General features: G+C 45.4%; 1 protein-coding gene across 3 annotated transcripts in view; it reads right to left on the bottom strand.

Annotated features, from left to right (window-relative positions):
- The window catches only part of FUBP3 (far upstream element binding protein 3), a 55,012-nt gene extending 36,379 nt beyond the window's left edge, over positions 1–18,633 (bottom strand). For 2 of the 3 annotated variants that reach the window (XM_059658332.1, XM_059658334.1), the window contains exons 1-2: positions 18,456–18,632; positions 4,848–4,953 (exon numbers count right to left, since the gene is read on the bottom strand). In XM_059658332.1, the coding sequence (XP_059514315.1) occupies positions 4,848–4,953; positions 18,456–18,539 (190 nt within the window). In that variant the 5' untranslated portion in view covers positions 18,540–18,632. Of the gene's footprint in view, positions 1–4,847; positions 4,954–18,455 lie in introns of all 3 variants that reach the window. The other variant, XM_059658333.1, reaches the window with a different exon arrangement.
- Between the last annotated feature and the right edge of the window lie 1,246 nt (positions 18,634–19,879).

The following is a 19,879-nucleotide window of genomic DNA, read 5'->3' as shown; positions in this document are numbered from 1 at the left end:
TTTTGTGGAAGAGCCGGTATTTTGTGGAAGAGCCACACTCAAGGGGCCAAAGAGCCGCATGTGGCTCGCGAGCCGCAGTTTGCCTACCATTGGGCTAGGGCAAAGTGGATTTTTTAAAAAAGAAAAAAAAATTCTATTCCAATTTTCCTGTAAATACTTCATTTAATAGTACACCCAAAAATTCTTCTTCCGTCACCCACAGAAACATCATGGAGATAGGAGCAGAAGGTGTGGGACTACTAAAAAGGTACCTGCACCCATCTCAGAGAGAAGCCTTTGGCAGAAAAGGCAGGCACGTTTCAAAGTTGCTTGTGCACGCCCCCCGCCCCCCGCAATGGCAGAAACAGTGCTGCATTCCCCGAAGTTCTGACTGTGGTGTCGCATTTTACAGAGAGGGCAGGGACAGTGAGGTTTGTTTGATTCAAGTAAAATGCTCCAGAGGCCATAATTACCTCAGACTCTCCCGGGGTAGAAACCTGGAGAAGATGCTCCCACTGCCCCTAGAAAGACGGAGGGGACGATGAGAAGAGCGGCTTTGCCATCTGTCAGCCAGCTCTGGGCTAAACATTAGAAATCACTCGTTTTCTCAGCAAGGCAGTTAGACAGCGGAACCTGAGACAGGGAGACTTGTTTAAGGAAATCAGGGGTCGGGGGAACCCTCTGTACACCTCTCTGACTGCAGATTAAGAAAGAGTAAGAGTTAATCATTTGACAAGGCTGGTTTGAGATCAGAGGTTGGCAAACTGAGCCTGAGGGCCAGCTGCCTATTTCTGTAAACAAGGAGGCCCTGGAGCTCAGCCACCGCATTTGTTTACGTGTGCCCATGGCTGCTTCCAAGCTCATGGCAGGGCTGAGCAGGTGGGGCAGAGACCAGGTCCTGATTTAGATTAAACTGAAATTCACAGTTTTAAAACACTTCGCTAATGCTGTTCTCTTACATGTGGAGCTTACTTTTCAGAAAACTTTCTAAATGCAAATCACAGGAGACAAAGGAGAATTAAGCACTGAGCATCTATTCCCTCCCGCTGTAAGGCAGGCTAGAAACAGAGAACGCCTCTATGGTGAGTGAGGGCCTGTAGGATCTGGCCAGAGAGGGACACCTGGGATCCGCAGAATAAAGCAGGAGAGGACATGTACCCTAAGGGACAAATGAACCTTAGAAGTTCAGAGCAGAATGAGAGGACTGATGAGGGGACTGTAGGAAAAAGGGCGGAAGAGAGGGAAAGGAGGAAGGAAGGAGAACAGGAGACAAGAGAAGATAAAGTGGCTGGGTGGCACCTGAGCCAGGCACTGAAGCAAGTCAGAAGATGAGGATGAGGACAGGCTGCTAGGAGGAAGTCTTACCTGCCAATTTTGAGACCTATGGGCTGAGTAGGAATCAGCCAGTTAAGAGCTGGGATGGAGGACATGTTTCTGGGAGAGCAAAGTGAACAGATGATTAGGCTGTGAATGGGGGAGAGACAGAAGGGCAGGGAGGTGACGGCCAGGTTAGGCTGGACCTCCCTGGTGCTGGAACCTGCCCCAGGCCTCACAGGAGAGGCAGCAACTGGTCAGACTGGCTCCAGTAGTGGCAAGAAGAAAGTATTGGACGGAAAGGGTGCCACACCCGACACCAGCAGGGAGATTCCCAAATTGGAGATTCTACACCTCAAAGACTGTTAGAGAGCGTGGGTGCCAAGACTGAAGATGCTACCAATTAAAGTTATGTGACCCCAAACTGGAGGGCAGGGCGCCAAGAAAGGCTCTGAAGGCTGAGCTCTAAACTCTTCCTGCTGGGTTCCAGGCGGCTGCTGACGGGCAGTCTCACGGGCGGCTCAAACTGCAGGAACACCACTCACGCCAATCCCATCTGCACCAGGAAGAAACCTGTCCCCTGGCTTTCTTGCCTAGCACTTGTTCTAATCCTCCTATTCATATACCTGTCTGTATACCTCAGCGTCCTGAATAAACGCTGGGTTAAGGTTCTTTGTGGTCAACTTCAAAGCTGAAATACTTTCAAACAGACCTAAGTAACACCTCCAAAAACGTCTAGCGGACTGAACTTTAACCTCCTGAAGGTTAAAGAACTCCAACTCACAGGAAAGTTAGAAAGTTCACATTGCTAAAAGTGTTCTGGTGAACTTCTGTCAAAAAAAACCCCTAGGCCAAACCAAACAAAACACTGCAAGCCTTTGGAAATCTTTATTGCAAAGAAAAAGCGATGGAATTCCTGCTTGTTGTTTGTCTCTGCTTTTCTAACCTTTCATCTCACAAACAGCAAGACTGTGCCCCTTAGAAAGCTGTGGGGCAAACACAAACACTTTCCTTGACAGGATCTGTTTATTCACATATTTATTCAGGAGAACAGAACTGGCCCAGCGACCTATCCCCATCAGAAGACAGCTGACAACAGAGGCTGAGGCAGGCCCCACTGCCCAGGGTTCTCACTAAGATCAACAGCAAATCTCAAACTCTATATGTGGGGACCAACGTGGAGGAAAACAATTCCCGTGATTCTGTTATTGAAACGGTGCTCACAAGAAGAGGATTGACTTCATCAAACTGTAATGCAGAATGCAAAAAGCCGGAGGGACATTTCCTGTTCTCCGAATACATCTGCTGTGTAAGACACAGGCATCCAGAGATGCCAGAGGCCGGACATAGTGCCAAAAGGTTCTCTCTCGGTTCTTTCCTACTAGAAAGATTGCTTACTATTTAGAAGAAGGAAAGAGAGAACTTGTGTTCATTTTCTGATTACAAGGATTTAGTCCCCAAAAGGCAGACATGCAAAAAATCATGGTTCTCAAAAGGGAGGTGAGGGAGCTGGGTGGAGGAGGGCAAAGGGGAGAAAATGAAGGTCCTCTGTAAAAGGGTCAACAACCACAAAATGTGAAATAAACAACATGATAATGAACTGAACTTTCAAGGGAGGCCCTGCACTTACTGGTGACTTACTAACTACAGCTGCTTGCTTCCTAGGTCTCTTTACCATTAAGTTCAGAACCTTTTGCTAATTTCTTTCAAATGGGTATCAAAGGATAAATGGGAGAAAAATGTCTGCGAAATGCCAATGGCTACATTTGCAAACATTTGGGTGTTCCCATGCAAAGAACACAGTGAATACTCGTCACTGGGTGCAGTTTCCACTGCAACTCGACTCCACACAGTGGGTGAAAACAAGGCCGAGAGTTGTGAAATGTATTGATCTTAGTTTCTGGAAATGGTGAGCCAGGGAGGCTCTGTCCATTAACAAGATACGTGTTCAGTGCCAGACAACTTAGTTCTACTTTCCTATTGATGTCTCATAGGAGAAACAGAAGCATAATTGCCCTAAAAAGGTAAAAAGCTTTTTGCTAAGGCAAAATGCAGATAATGCCATTAGTCATATTTGGTCTAAGAAATCACTAACACCAGTCAAATAAAAGAAGATCATGGGGTACTATTTGGAAGCAGCAGTTTAAATGGTCACCGTAGTTCCAATGGCCTGGAGTAGACTTTTTATGTGTGTGTGACCATAAACATAAACCGTTGTTTTTAACAGAGAAGAACTTTTACACCCAAATGTTATCCCCTTAAAATCTTCACAATTAGTGTGAATCTATACAATTATTCCAAAAAGGTTCCCACATCCTATATAATAAAAGCCCAGTGACCATAACGGCACAAGAACCAGAATGATTGCTCGACCAGTCGCTATGAGGTGCATTGACCACCTCTCGGTCCCTCCCCACCCGGCCCGCAGGCTCTGATCACAGGATGGCGAATGGGGAACCAGGGTGGGTGGCGGCGGGGCGGGACTGGGACTGGTGAGCGGGCGGAAGATGGCCCTGATCACACGCTAGGCCTAGGGACCCTACCTGTGCACAATTTTGTGCGCTGGGCCTCTAGTCTAAAAAATAATGGCGATCTCCTCTTTTAGAATCCCAAGGAGACCAGAGAAAAATCAATCACTCAATCAAGCCAAATTACATTTTTCCTATGTATATAAAGACATGCATTTTTTTAGAAAAAGGGATTACGTAATACATACTGTTGCACACCTTGATTTTTTTCACTTAATGTATCATAGAAATATGTACACGCATACATGGTTGGATGCATATGCAGACTGACAGGGCAGAAGGAGAAGACACTGGCCCACCACTATGTGAACATTCACGTACCATCTAGTATATTTCACAATCCCTGTTATAGGCCTACTTTATGGAAGACCAAATCAGATAAAGGAAGGCCAAGTTCTCTACAGAAGCACATTTGGTATATTCTCTGCCAGGGTCCTGGTGATAGGCACTGCTAATTGGTTTTAAATTTTGGGGGATGGAGTGGAGTTGAATATATAAACAAACCAGCAAAATACAAATGAATGAATGAATGAAAGAAAAATAAATGTTTCTAGAAAGAACTTGTCATAAATGGGAATGATGAAAAACCAGCAGATAGAACAGAGAAAGGTCATCTCCCTCCCCCCTTTCCTTTCTTTAAGGTCAAGACACGGCCACAGCTTCCTCAAAGCTATGCATCAAAACTTAGCTTTATTTTGGAGGAAAGTGGAAACTTCAATTCTTACATGTGTACTGGAAGAACGGAGGGCTGAATCCAGCAAAACTATCAAATCTGTCAAATTACTTCCAAGCTGATGCTCAAAGGCCAAGTCTTTCCCTGAGAGCAGCTAAGAAGATTCCTGTATTATCAAGGCAAATAAGAACTCAAATGCCGGAGAATTGCTGAGAAAAATCACCCTAAATACGTCCCCTCAGCCATTCCGCTGCAGAGTGGTGCTGGAGAGAGCTGTTAAGGAAATGGCTGGCACAAACTGCACTGACAGGTTCACTACCACCTGAAAGGCAAAGATACCAACAACAACTTACCTCCATCATCCAGGGGCCGTTTTTGTACTCCATATCCATACACGGAGGGGTCCACTAGAGGTGTGGAATTATTCAAGTGAGGAATTGAATCAATTTTAGCAGCAATCTACAGAAGAAGCAGATTTAAATATTCAGGAACCAATCATGGCTCTATTCGAGGGAGAAAGACGAGTCCTCTTTAGAGGGCTGTTTTTTCACTGTCTCTCCCTGCCCCCGCCCCAACCTACATTAATGTAAGGCAATGTCATGGTAGTATAAACACTTTTCACTGTTAGCTGAGTGTTCTTTTGGTCTTAATAATAATGTGTCTTTAGAAATAAAATAGTACCAAAAATGTGTCTTTTACAAGCAATTAGTATTTCTAAGCCATCACTTAAAATAGAGGCATACTGCATTTGAAGGGAAAAAGCAGGCCAAAAATAAGAAAAACTCTGCTCAAAAGGTTTTATCACAGGATTCCTTTAAGAAACGAATTCCCCAACAATATTTAAAAGGCCATGTTTGCTCAACTGACAAGGCTTTAGGAATATATCCATCCTATTAACTGTAACATCTATAAAAGTGATGATGCAATCTACAGATATAAGGCAATAAGCTGCTCTTCGCTGGAAGTGTCCGAACAGCAGGGGGATGATTGTCCAGGCTATGATAAGATTCCTGCACTTGAGAAAGTAAGATAATCTCTGAGATCTGTTTCAACTTTTAACATTTTATTTATCATCAGTTAAAGAACAGAACATAGCTATTAAAACATTTCCCCCCAAAACAAATGCTACATAGACTCCTTACTTATTTACTTTGTTCTCATGAGGAAATTATTGTGATCTTCACAATAAATCAACTCTTTGATATAATCAAAGGAATGTCTATAGCAGTTGCTCTTGATTTTACTCCCTGAATTAAGCCTAGCACACCTGTCTCAGAGAGCAAAGTCTTTAGTGGAAATTCTGAACTTGTCTCAATGTGCCCAGAAGTGTGAGACCTTCCAGGACCAACATAAAGATAAATTACCTTAAACAAACAACTAAAGACAATCGCAAAAACCCCAGGCAAGACTTAAACGTCCTGGAGTTAGGGCCTGTCCCTTCCGTTTACTGGTTCTGTGATATTGGGCAAGTCCGTTTCTTCTCTGCTTAAGATCCTCTGGGTATAATACCACCTGCTTCACAGTTTTCGAAAAGATAACAACATACTCTGAACACAAAAGAGCTTTGTACACTGAAAAGCACTTCACAAATACCAGGGCTGTAAAACAAGGCAAATCACCCAACAAATGGTGATTGCCTACTATGTGCTAGGCTGTCCCAGGCACCAACATTCCTGTGGCGAACAAGAATAACCAAGCCCCTGTTCCCTGGAGTCAGCAGTCGGTGGGGAGTCACAGGTACATAATAAACTGAGCATTTCAGGTGGCAATGAGCATGATGCCAATAAAAGACAATGACATATAGAGTGCTTGGGAGAGCTACTTTATATAGGGCGATCAGGGCAGGACACTAGGAGGTGACGTGTAACCTGAGACCTAAATGAGGAGGAGTAGCAGCTGGCTACACAAAAATCTGAGGAAGAGCTGTCCAGGAAGAAGAAACAGCTTATACAAAGGCCTGAGGCAGGAGCAAGTTTGGTAGGTATAAGCCTAAAAGAAAGAAGTGAATGTCACTGGAGTAGAAGGAATTAGATGTGTTCTAAGAAGTGGGCAAGAGCCAGCTCACACAGGGCTTTACTGATCCTGGGAAGGGGCTTGGATTGTCTAGGAAGGGTGATCAGAAGCAACTACAAGGCTTTCTAAGGGAAGCAATGTGCTAATTTGTTTTTAAAAGATCCTCTTGGCCAAGACAAATAGATTCTAAGTGGACAAGAACAGGAACACCATTAGGTGTGCTAATAGGAGGTATTCTAAACCAGGGCAAACTATGGTTGGTAAGCCACCTGCTTTTGTAAGGAAAGCTTTATTAGAACAGAGCTACACCCATTTGTTATCGGTAAGGAGTTGCAGAGACCATATAGTGTGCAAAGCCATACTATCTGGACCTTTAAAGAAAAAGTTTGACAATCTCAAATACTAAAGATAGACAGCCGATAGAAACTCCACCTCCTATATCCAAGCAAGCCTCTACGGGCAAGTGGCCATTTGCCCTTAAACAAAAGGCCATATACACCCTGCCTAACAGCATTCTATCATCTACTTGCCAGCTTGCTCCCTTATTTGTTTTGGATAAGCTTGCAGAGGTTGGCTACTTAAGATGCAAAAGTTACCTGTAAGGACTCAGCTGGTAAAGCAGGTGGGTTAAAAGGTGAGAACACGCAAGAGCTTATGTCCACAGAGACCCTCTCGTCTGCCACAATAAACTGGCTAATGTAAGGGTTTTCAAAATTGGCCTCGTTGCCCTAGCTGGTTTGGCTCAGCAGATAGAGCGTTGGTCTGCAGACTGAAGGGTTCCAGGTTCAATTCCTGCCAAGGGCACGTGCTTGGGTTGCAGGCTCAATCCCCAGTAGGGGGCGTGCAGGAGGCAGCCAATAAATGATTCTGTCATCATTGATGTTTCTATCTCTCCCTCTCCCTTCCTCTCTGAAATCAATAAAAATATGTAAGAAAAAAAAAAAGACTGCTCTAGTTGTTTTTTAAAAGACCGACCAAAACATTCTCAGAAGACATGATTACCCCAAAACACAAAAGAAAAGGGTATGACTATCAGTGGAGTCCCTCAACAGTGTGCATGTGACCTCACTCTCAAAGACGGGGCCTCAAAATGTGCACTCTACCCGTCAGGCACTCTCCCTGCTCCCTTCTGCTGAAACCTCATCTTCCAAATCTTTTTCCTTCCTGCCAAACCAGCTAAATGCTATTCCTGAGTCCTCGGCCTTCCTTATTTTCCTCCCACAGCCAATATGGTAAACGTGCTACAATAGTTTCCTGTTCCTAATATTGATTATATCAGTAAGTGTCCTTCCAAATTTGTGACTGGGACTTTCAAATGTTTTTTTAATCCACTATTTTATTTTATTTTTTAATTTTTTTAGAGAGAGAGGGAGAAGGAGGGACGGAGGGACAGAAAGAGGGGGGGAAGGAGGGAGAGACAGACATTGATTTGTTGTTCCACTTATTTGTGCATTCACTGGTTGATTTTGCATGTGCCCTGACCAGGGATTGAACCTGCAACCTTGGCCTGTTGGTGCAACGCTCTAACCTACTGAACTATCTGGCCAGGCCAGATTTGTTCTTAAGTCATGTTTGCTTCAGGCATCTATAACTAGGGTTATAGATGTAATAATGGTTAAGAGGTGTAGCTCTGAAGTCAATAGACTGCATTTAAACTTTGGCTAAACAAATGTTAGATACAAGTTTAACATTAAAATATACAATTGCATCACAATTGATATTTCATTGTATATTACAATATACCATAAAATTCAACATGTTCGTTTCTTCATATAAATGTAAGTTTATTCTAGGAAATATGAAATATCTACTAAAATAACCAGTTGAAATGTAATGAGCGCTCACTATGTGCCAGGTACTCTAGGAGCATTTGAAACATGCTATCTCATTTATTCCTTACAATGATTCTCTAGGAGGCTGGTGTTATTTCCATTTTTTAAAAAAATATATTTTTATTGATTTCAGAGAGGAAGGGAGAGAAAGAGAGAGATAGAAACATCAATGATGAGAGGGAATCATTGATTGGCTGCCTCCTGCACGTTGGACTGAGCCTGCAACCCAGGCATGTGCCCCTGACGGGAGTCGAACCTGGGACGCTCTATCTACTGAGCCAAACAGTCTAGGGCAGCGGTTCTCAACCTGTGGGTCGCAACCCCTTTGGGGGTCGAACGACCCTTTCACAGGGGTCGCCTAAGACCATCGGAAAACACATACATAATTACATAGTTTTTGTGATTAATCACTATGCTTTAATTATGTTCAATTTGTAACAATGAAAATACATCCTGCATATCAGATATTTACATTACGATTCATAACAGTAGTAAAGTTACAGTTATGAAGTAGCAACGAAAATAATTTTATGGTTGGGGGTCACCACAACATGAGGAACTGTATTAAAGGGTCGCGGCATTAGGAAGGTTGAGAACCACTGGTCTAGGGCATTATTTCCACTTTTAAGATAAAGAAAAGTGAGGTTCAGAGAAGCTGAGTGACCTGTCAAAAACCATGCATCTTGTAAGTAGCAGAAATGGTATTTAAGCCCAGGCATGCCTGACTCAAGTCTATAACCACAGCACTAAGCTACCTCTCTTTCCTCCACCTAATACTTTCTTAAACATATTTCACTTCTCAAGGACTTAAACCTAGTGGTTCACAGTACACAGACCTCAAGCAATTCCTCACATCGCAACTGATCATTCTAAACAGCAGCTGCTAAGGAAAGTAGGGTACATTCTCAGTTAATGGCATGGGCCAGAAAACAAGCCACCGAAGCCAGAATATTCCTACAAAACCAAGGCCACTTCAGTTCTTATCTGAAAGCATGACCTTGAGGGGACTCTGCTACCGATTTTCTACCACTTCCATTACTGTTCCCGCTTTGGAGCGTAGGTGGGGAAGAGAATGGGTTATCTCACTACCTGCGCTACTTTAAGCACAGAAAAAGATGAAATATAAACGTGATAGACTTAATTTAACCTCCACTGCCGGTAGCCAGCGAAAATACGAAGGAAGGGAGCACTGGCCCAGGAGTCAGTCAAGAGTTAGGTTTTCCGGCCAGATCTTCCAGTGTATGACCCTGGGCAAGACCCTCAATGGCCCTGCTCCTCGGTGTACACACCTGTGAAATGCAGGGACGAACTAAACCAGTGTGTTCCACAGAGGGGTACACAGGTGATTTTGAAAGGCGCATGGATGAATATATATATATTTTTTACAGTTACCTTCAATACATGGCAAAGTTTTTCATTTATGACAATGATTTAGCTTCCTTTTTGAAAAATATTTCAAACAAATCCAAATTTTAAAATGATTTTAAAATATTAACAGAATATTGAAGGTTCACTGCTATGGCAAAAATCACAAAGATAGGACACAAATTACTGAAGTTCACAAACATGGCGATTAATTATTCCCAGTGCACACCTTTAGAACTAAATTTCTCTGTTGACAGGTTTTGTAATCAAAGCTCATCCTATAAACCCAAATAGGAAGCTGTGACTGTGTCCACAACTTTACACTGATTAGAACTTTATATTAAATGGAAACGGGCAAAGCCATCGAGCACCACCAAGTCTTCCACACACGATGTCCATGCTATCAAAATAGCTGATGATTTTCAGGGATCCAATAAGTAGAGGTGGAAGCTCACACCACCCAGGGAGCAGGAACCCAACTTACCCCCCTGAAACCCCTTTTCTACAGTTCCCCAGAGTGGCCTTGCTCGGGACCTGGAGAATGCACGGGCTGGACTGAGAGTCTCTGCTCCCCACGGCCGAGCCGGGGGCTAAGAGAAGTTCAGAGGGCAGGGGCTGGAGTCAGTGCACAGGGGCAAGTCCTAGTTCTGCATCCCACTACCTGGTGGGTCACAGTGAAGACAGCACTATATCAAATTTACTGCACTAAAAGCCTGCTGTTGCCCTCACTTAATCTTCACAGTGACCTTATAAAGTAGCTACTGTTCTCATCACTGTGGGGTTTGGGGCCTGCCTGGAATTGTATCCATGGGGATAACAGTAACAATGTAGAGCAATGCCAGGCACATGGTGAGGAACAAGACCGTTTGCTATTTTAACCTTTAATTGAAGAATAATGCTCCAGAAAACTACACGGATACGTGTATAGCTCACTGAATTTTCACTAATGAAAATGCCTGTGCAACTAGCATCCAGGTCAAGAAACAGAACATCACCAGGGCCCCAGAAGCCTGCCTCAGGCCCCCTTCAGCCACTACACAACCCCACCTCCCCTAAGGGTAACCTCCTAACTTCTAATATTAGCTATTTTAAAAAATTACTAACATCAATGATCTCCATTTTACACATAAGGAAACTTAGGCTTAAAGAAGGTAGATAACCTGTCCAGTGACTAAGCTAGTAAGCGGCATAACCAGAACTTGAGCTCATATAGTCTGAAGCCAAGCTCTTAATAACCACTTCACTACTTTACCACCTGGGAATTTCGTGACTATCAAATGAGAGAACATCTATGAAAGTTGTGCCTCGCACCGAGCATAACACAAGCTCAACAAATGGTAGCAGACGTGTTGGCAGAGATGGGGCCCCGGTTGGTCCTGCCCTATTTACTGGCATTGCCAAAACAAGGAATTCTATATACCAATCAAGTAAGATATCAGCTCTTCTTAGTACCTTTTCCTGACAACTTCGTGCTGCCCACATTTGGGGAGAATTAAATACCCCCTTCTCTGTGATTGCAAAGCACTTGATAACCTAGCTCTAAATAGCAGAATCTCACTGAGAAAGTTACTGGTTCCACTGTGTCCTCACAAGGAACTCTCTGAAGAGTGGACCTTCTCAATCACCTCAGTAACCCTGGGACAAAGAGTCCTTCACTGGGAGCACCAGGGCTCAGCTTGATAAATTCTTAAATTTATATACAAAACCAATGCATATTTCTGAGGAGTTCAAAGTTTTCAAGAGTCTTTGAAAGGTCCATGTTCTGCCTGGCCGATGTGGTTCATGGTTGCAACCCATAAACCAAGAGGCCGCCGGTTCGATACCCGGTCAGGGCACATGCCTGGGTTTTGGCCTGGATCCCCAGTGAGGGGAGTACAGGAGGCAGCTGATCATTGTGTCTCTCTCATCAATGTTTCTACCCCTCTCCTTCTTAAAAAAACAAAAAAAAACCAAAAAAAACAATAAAAATGTATCTTAAAAAAATAAAAAGGTCCATGTTACCAAAGTTCAAGAACAGCTTCCCTAATGCATGGCAAAACGCTTGGTTCTCATTAAACATTTGCTAAATTTGCCCTAGCTGGTTTGGCTCAGTGGATAGAGCCTTGGCTGGCGGATCAAAGGGTCCCAGGTTTGATTCCAGTCAAGGGCATATTATACCTTGGCTGCAGGCTCCTTCTCAGCCCAGGCCCTGGTCAGGGCTCACGCAGGAGACAACCAATCGATGTGTTTCTCTCACATCGATATTTCTCTCTGTCTTTCCCTCTTTCTTCCACTCTCCCTAAAAATCAATGGAAAAATATCCTTGGGTGAGGATTAACAAAAAACAAACAAAACATTTGCTAAATTTAAAGTGCACATGGAAAAACCCGTCTGTAGGAAAAATGCTAAGATGACCAGCTGAGGCTGCAAGCCGAAATACTGTTCCAGCTGTTCCCCCACCAAAGACCCTAACAATGGCATGTCCAGCAGCTCTCTCCCCTCCATTCCATCTAATTCCACCAGCATCCTTTCAATGCTTTGTTCAAAGACTGCTGATGTCTCACTGAAATGAAAACTATGCAACTACCTCTGCAAAGGAACCCAAATCCTTCTCAGAATGCACAGGACATGGGTCCGAGAACAATGTATATATTATTTGTGTGCCTCTGAGAAAACTGCTTTGTTTCCCTCTGGCGTATTTTCAAATATAAAATGAGAGATATAACCCTTGTCCTGAATATCGCACCTGGTTGTTGTGAGAATTTAATCCACAGTAAGATAAAACCAGCTGCAAAGTTGTCTGATTTATCTTTGCACTGTCCCAGCATCCAGCAAGCAGCCCTGGACTCAGCAGATACTCAAATAAGTGGCAGGTAATCTGAATCACATCACTACTTCCATTAACACCACTCAGTCTTGCAAGTGATTTGTTCTCATCTGGTATTAAGATAAAAGTGCCTCCAATAGAAATATTGGCTATTCTTTCCCAAGTGTCTTTACAACGAAACTCAAAATGCAACACATTTTCAAGAGAGACAGTTCTTAAGGGTAAAAGGACTGCACAGAAAAGCTAGGGAGAGGAAAGTTTGAACAGACACCCAATACAGTAAGTCCTCACTTAACGTCATAAAAAGGTTCTTGGAACCGCAGGGAAATAACATATAAAGAAACTAATTTTACTGTGCTAATTGACATAAGTAAGAGTAAAATTCCTATGACATCTCATCAACATTATAACAAAACAATATTGAACAAAAAGATGTTATTTGAGGACCTGCTGTATAACATATTATAAAGCAAAAGAGCCAAAATAATATGACCAATTTTTTTTTTTTCAAATCCAGCTCATGGCCTTGTAGAGACCACTGAGATTATTTAGCTCAACATTTCCTAAGTTTGATCCACAGAATGGAATTTGGTTTTATGAAAAGAGGGTATGAAGTGATTTAACTTCAGGACATTTAGGCCTTAGTGCACATAAGCATATTAAAGGCTCTAAGAAGCCTTGTAGTAAAGAAGCCAATTCACCTTTATTTAACCCTGTATTCCCCATGGAAGACATAGTAACAGCCTGTAAATCAAATGTTGGGAAAGACTAACCTAGCCTAAGGTCACGCAACTACTTGCAGGAGCCTTAGATTGCCCAACTCTTCTCCCAGTTTTTTCCATTATAAATTTCAAATAAAACCTAGAAATGATGGGCTCACAATTGAAAAAGGATAAGAAAAATAAAGGCTGTGGATAGGCACCCCAACGGGCAGTGTAAAACACGAGCAAAGTGGTAGGAATGAAGGCAACCAGAGTCAACGCATGTGCAAAGGGGCAGAGGCCCCCAGTCCTGCCGAATACAGTACTGCCACTGCAAAGTGCGGGAGCAGTGCGGGAGCTAGGAATCTCCATTTTTTATGTGAAATCATTCTGGTTCCTAAGTGCTGGCACTGTGTGAGTCGAACAAGGCATGCCTGCAGGCCCACTGGGAGCCTTCCCGAGCCCGTGGGCCATGGGTTTAAGAATTCTGGTCCAGGTAAATCTGAATCTACAAATAACTGGGACTTCAGAGAGTCATCCCTTCCCCTCTGAAATCAATAAAAAATATATATATATTTAAAAATAAAATTTAAAGATAGTCTCAGATGAAAATGAGAAAAGCCTTAGAGGCACACACACTATTCACTTAGAGTCCACCTTTCAATACCAAACATGAGGTTCAGTACTTGCACTAGTGTGGTGACCCAGTCCCGTCGCCAATTCTTTAACAAGGGCTCGCTCTTTGCAGGGTACGCTGCTGGGTCCTATCAAAGATACAGAAGCAGCCCATAGATTTCCTGTAGACACTGGTTTTCTTCAAGTGTCGGAGGAAGCTAACACGAACACACATGCAGGAGTAAGTCCCTGGTGAAATGACTTGAGGTACTGAAGCACTGAACTAAGAGATGGTCTCAGTGGAGTATAACTGAAACTGACTGAACAGGCAGCACACTTGACTTTGAGTCAGAAGCGTCATACGTTAAGGCAGGGTGTCTCAGGGAGTACCCAACACCAACGAACAGAGGCTTTTCCTTGTAATGGTGGATGCACATTCCCTGAAGCAGATCTGGTGCTTGTGTACAGCACTCATGCCAAATCACCTACTGTCCAGGCTCAAAGTGTGAGCCAGCAGCCCTGGGAGGCATTCTCTGGAGGCCCCTCACTAATCAATGTATTTTTTTAAAGTGCTGGTAAAGAATAGGTTCTAATGTTACTCTCTATTGATTCTACAATGGCTTGATCACAATCATTTGGGTGCAGAATCAACATAATGCTCAAATCCCTGAGGCACCAATTACACTATATTCATGTGGATAAAATACTCTGGAGTTACGCAATACAGAGGCACTGACTGGGTCTAGAGAACCTTCAAGTCCTAAAAAGCATTAGCAGTTTGGCCAGATCCTTTCTTCTATTTACTAGTAGTTGATGACCGGCAGACAGTTGGTGGAGCTTATGGAAGGCTGCTGGGAGGCTGTAATACACTGTTGCCGGGGTCCAACCCCAGCAGGTCCAGGGGTCCCCAAAGGTGTGGACGGAGTCGGCGAAGAAGGAATGACACGGAGACAGCGTTCAGTTGATCAGCAGCCTAGCCAGGATCTCCAGCCAAGTTCTGGTCTTGATCTCCAGAGAGGCTCTGCTTCGGATCTCCAGCGAGGTTCTGTAGCCATGTTCCCTCGCTAGGTTCTCCAGCCAGGTTCTGTCCAGGCTCTCCAGTCAGGTTCAGTGTCCAGGTTCCAGTCAGGTTCTCCTGCCAATCTCTGTAGTCAGGTTCAGTCCAGGATCCCTTGCCATGTTCTCCCGCTAGGCTCCGTCTCTAGGCTCCAAGGCCAGTCCCTGTCCAGGATCCTCCGGCATGCTCTCGCCAGCGAAGTTCTTCTGTCTCTAGAGGATGTTCTGTGTAGGTTCTGTGCCTAGGCTCTGGCTCTCTTGGTCCTGTCTTCTAAGCCCTGTGTCCTTAGTTCTGTGTTCTGAGTTCTGTGTTCTAAATTCTGTCTCTTTCTGTCTTGTTACAACTGTATTTATACCAGTTGATTCAATCCTATCAATCTCTATTACAAAGGTTAGGGCGTTTCTTATCTCCATTCCAGGGAGTAAAGATTATGTAGCTTAAGCATGATTGTTCGTAGTTAAAGGGATTAATTACCCGCCTGGCACTTAGTTGAGGGGTTTTATTCCCTCCCTAACTTCAGGGGAAAATCCCTACCTGGGGATTCAACCTTTCTCGGAGAGGTGACCTTGGTTAAAACACAGCGCCAAGAAGGTGAGCAAACATATTAAGAACCGTATGCCATATATGCCAGATCCCTTGAAACAGCAAGGATGGACCGGCTCCCAGCACACTGTGATTTCACACTGTCTTGTTAACATGCAAATGTGCAGGCACTTGATGACGGATGCTCCTAAACCAGCAGTGGGCTTTCTGGAAAGATTTTATATGCTTAGAAAACAAGGTAAAACAGATTTTTATCTCCTCATCCATAATCTCCATGAGGTCCCCTTAGAACCTAGGCCAGTGATGGCGAACCTTTTGAGCTCGGCGTGTCAGCATTTTGAAAAACCCTAACTTAACTCTGGTACCGTGTCACATATAGAAATTTTTTGATATTTGCAACCCTAGTAAAACAAAGACTTATATTTTTATATTCATTTTATATATTTAAATGCCATTTAACAAAGAAAAACCAACCAAAAGAATGAGTTCGCGTGTCACCTCTGACACGCGTGTCATAGGTTCGCCATCACTGCCCTAGACAGAGAGGGTAGAGGTGCGGCGTAGCTACAGAACAGGATAACCTATTTTGGCTTTGAGTCCACAGCCCACCCTTATTAGGATCCTGCCCTCTCTAAACAAGTTGAAAAATAGTACTTTATTTTTGCTAACCTGCCAATGACAGGAGAACTGAACATGATGGTTTTTTTAAATACCCAGCAGTATTCGATATTCATCTCTGGGACTGAATCAGATCATATTTCCACACTTGTGTACTTCCCTACAGAATGGCTGGATTATCCATCTGTGCCAAACACTGAAGTATAACTGAAACTGACTGAGCATTCAGCACACTGGACTTTGAGTCAGAAACATCGTATATTAAGTAAGCAAAAGCACAAGGAGGCTTCTAGATGCTAGCAGGGAAGTTGAGTAGATAGGGTACTGAACCCTAAATACCCAGACTTAATAGAAACTGCAGGTTCAAATCCCAGCAGGATCAACTCATATGCTATTATCATCTTCTAGATAAACTGAGCACCATAGAGCTTCCTGCTCTCTGACAAACTGACGAGGGCCTTATAGACTGTTGCTGGTGTTTATGAGGGCACATAAGAGGGGGAAAGCTTTGCAATCATTTAAATAAATACAGTTTTTACTCCCAGTTACTGCTGGGGGAAAATCGCTGTGTATACTACAGAGAAGTAGAACCACATCACCCAGATGCCCAAGCAACATGAGATCCTTTCAGGTAAGTTTTACTACAAGCATACAATATTTTAGACTTCCAACATGCCATTCTCGCCCAATGTAAATCTATAAATCAATCTAAAATTACCCACAAACCTGTTTTTTTTCTTTAGTTTGTAAAGGCCATCAAATCCTTGGAGATAGTATCGACCTCCAGCAGTTAATATTCAGACGTCGCACACTTACAGCAGTGTCTTCATTGGGCTTATTCCTGCTCCAGTCAATGGTGCATTTCAGAGCTGGGAACATTTCCAATGAAGTTCCTCTGCTAGCAGTACAACCACTGCTCCAACAACCCACATTAGGTCAGCATGTAACAGAGGGTCGCCCTCCCTCCTGAGTAGGTTGTCCAAGAATATGAGCTCAACCACTGGCTCAAGAGAAGCAGAAAGTGTTCTCAATGGTTCAAAATTCATTTTCCGTTCAACTAGATAGGCCTTCTGCACACCGAGGATCTGAGCTCTTTAGGGTAGAGACTATAATTCTTCCTGGACACAGGAGGCCAACAAGGTGACTGTCACACATCAGCACTGAGTGAAAGCCATTCCATACTAGTAGCCAGTGAGAAACAAGGTTCAGGACCTTGTGCGGGAGAGGAGAGCATGTAACACGCTGGCACGCAGAGAGGTGGAAGGGGAGCGGGAGGGCATGTTCATCCATGACAGCCACTGGTTGGCTCTGAAGTCTAAGGATGATGGATACTCACTACTGTACTGGCTGGTGCCTAGGCAGTAAGGAACAGGGCATCAGGTAAAATTTTAGGTGGAACCAATAGGTTTGGAAAGTTCTGGGATCCAACATAATGTCTACAGGAGCATCAGTATTAAAATGAAAAGTCAGTATCTGGGACACGGGGAGGGTTCCCTCCCCTGGAATACTGGAAAGAGATGTAAAGACCACATCTTCAAGTGACCGAGTGGATCTTCTAACACAGTGAGTCCTGCGGCTTTCTGTTAGGAATCAAGCAGTAATTAGTTACAGCCCAACTTTTACAACGTCAGTCAGGATGCCTACAATTCAAGAGGAAGAGACGATGAACACAGCAGAAGTTTAGGTGTTAGCGCTACCTTGTAAGGTTTGCCCACAATACATGGCTGTGTTCTGTTCGAAGTCCCACGCCCGAAGCCCCATATGGCAGGCCCGATAGTCATTCTCCAGGGAAGCACGTAACCTCTTAAAATCAGATTATTGAACTCTGACAAAATGCACCTCACTGTCAGATGGGCAAGTTTCTCTGCTGGAATGAGCCCACATCACCTTCTCCCGAGAGTGGAGAAACCATGGCCCAGAAGGGATTTCTACCTCTTACGGACCACCCACGTCCACTTCACACTCTCCGTGCTCCCCTCTCCAAGGGGACCCCCCAAAACAAAGTACTCCCGAGTTAGACGAAGTCCCAAGACGATGTTTTCCAAGTATAGAAGCTACTGGGCCTGAGACAGCCGCCTCCTGTCTATACCCGGGTCCTCACCGTGAGCTCCCCAATCGCGAGCCTCAGAACCCCGCGCTGGCAGCCCCGAAGGTCCGGCTCCCGCCCCACGCGATGGGGCAGGCGTCCGGGGCAGCCCCGTCCGAGAGCCGCCCGACAGGTTGGGCCTGGGCCTCGCGGAGGCGCCTCATGCCCGGGCTCCTCTGGCTGCAGGAGCCCCAAGGAACCGCCAACCCCGACGGAGGCGTCAGCCGGGCTGCCGCCCGCCCCCAGGCCGACCCCCTCCTCCCCTCGGGCTCGGGCCGGCCCCGCCTCGGGCTCCCCGGCTCCCGCCAGCCGGCCGCGCGCGTACCTGCCGGACCCGGTGCAGGGCGTCCACGAAGCCCTCGGCCTTCATCCCCACCGGAGCGCTCTGCCCCTGCACCAGCTCCGCCATTACCGCCCCCGCCGCCGCTCGGCTCCCGGTCCGGCCTCCCCCTCCGCTTGGGGACCCGTAGCCGGAAAGGGAAAGCTGCCCCACTTCCGGCGGAAGGGAAGACGGGACACTCGACGCGAGAGAAGCCGCGTCGCGTCTGAGGGACCGGTCAGGCCACGTGACCGCGGTCCGGCCGGAAGTGGGGGGCGGGCCCTACGCGCGGGGCCGCCGTCGGGTCTGGAAGGACAGGTCGCGGCCCCGCCCCCCAGGCGTGATTTGGTCCAGGTTGGTCCAGGATGCTCACGGGCTCCTGGGGCTCGGATGGGGCCCGAGGCGTCCGGCTGGCGGCCGCTTGAAAACTGAGAGAGGATGACGTGGCTCTCCCAAGACAGCACCCAGCAGGGCCGGCTCACGAAGAGCCTGCCCCTGGCAGCCCTCCCAGGCCTGGCCATTGGTTTGGGAATATTGGGAACTGAGCGCTTTGAAATGGCACCGTGAGGACCCAAAGGGAGGCTAGAGGACAAAGGACCACAAATGTCAGTGCCCCATGTTTGCAGGGAGTCGCAGGTCTGAGTTCCTGCACTGTCATCGGTTTGCTGGAGGATGGGCTAACAACACACCTGGGGTTGCCTAGCGACACACCTGGGGTTGCCTAGCGACACAGCTGGGGGGGGACGCTCCCAGTGGAAAACCAGCATGGCGTCCTCTTACACATCACTCACTCTGGGACTCGGAGGAAGCAGGAAATACCGCAGGACCACCTTTGCTTCCGTGCCTGTTGAGTCAAGACTGACGCTATTGCAAGAGGGCTTCTTGGGATGCTTAACGTTTTGTCCACGGTAGTAGCTAGGTATAGATATTTCAAGGCAAGCGAAGGAGTCCTAGTGCAGGAACACACTGAGCCTTTGAGGCGGACCTTAGAAATGAGCACACAAAACCCCAGAAAAGAAGCAAGGCTTAGGGGCTTCTAAAGACACCTTGTTGGAGGCAAGTATGATACCAAGGAGTTGGATTATAATGGAGAGTCATGTCAAGCATTTTATGCCTAACTTGAAGTTACGAAGGCAGATAGGCACTGAGAAAGGGGAATAAAGAAGTAAAATCCGCCTGGCCGGTGTGACTCAGTGGTTGAGCGTCCACCTATGACCCAGGTCACGGTTGGATTCCCAGTCAGGGTATATGCCTGGGTTGTGGGCTCCATCCCCAGTATGGGGTGTGCAGCCGATCAATGCTTCTCTCTCATCATTGATGTTTCTCTCTCTCTCTCTCTCTCCCTTCCTCTCTGAAATCAATAAAAAAATATTTTTTTAAAAAGAAGTAAAATCCATTGTGACTTCTCTGGATCCCTTGTTTCAGCATGC

Source organism: Myotis daubentonii, chromosome 11, assembly GCF_963259705.1.
Source record: "Myotis daubentonii chromosome 11, mMyoDau2.1, whole genome shotgun sequence".
In the NCBI taxonomy this organism is placed as follows: Eukaryota; Metazoa; Chordata; class Mammalia; order Chiroptera; family Vespertilionidae; genus Myotis; species Myotis daubentonii.
This window is presented reverse-complemented; position numbering and strand designations above follow the sequence as displayed.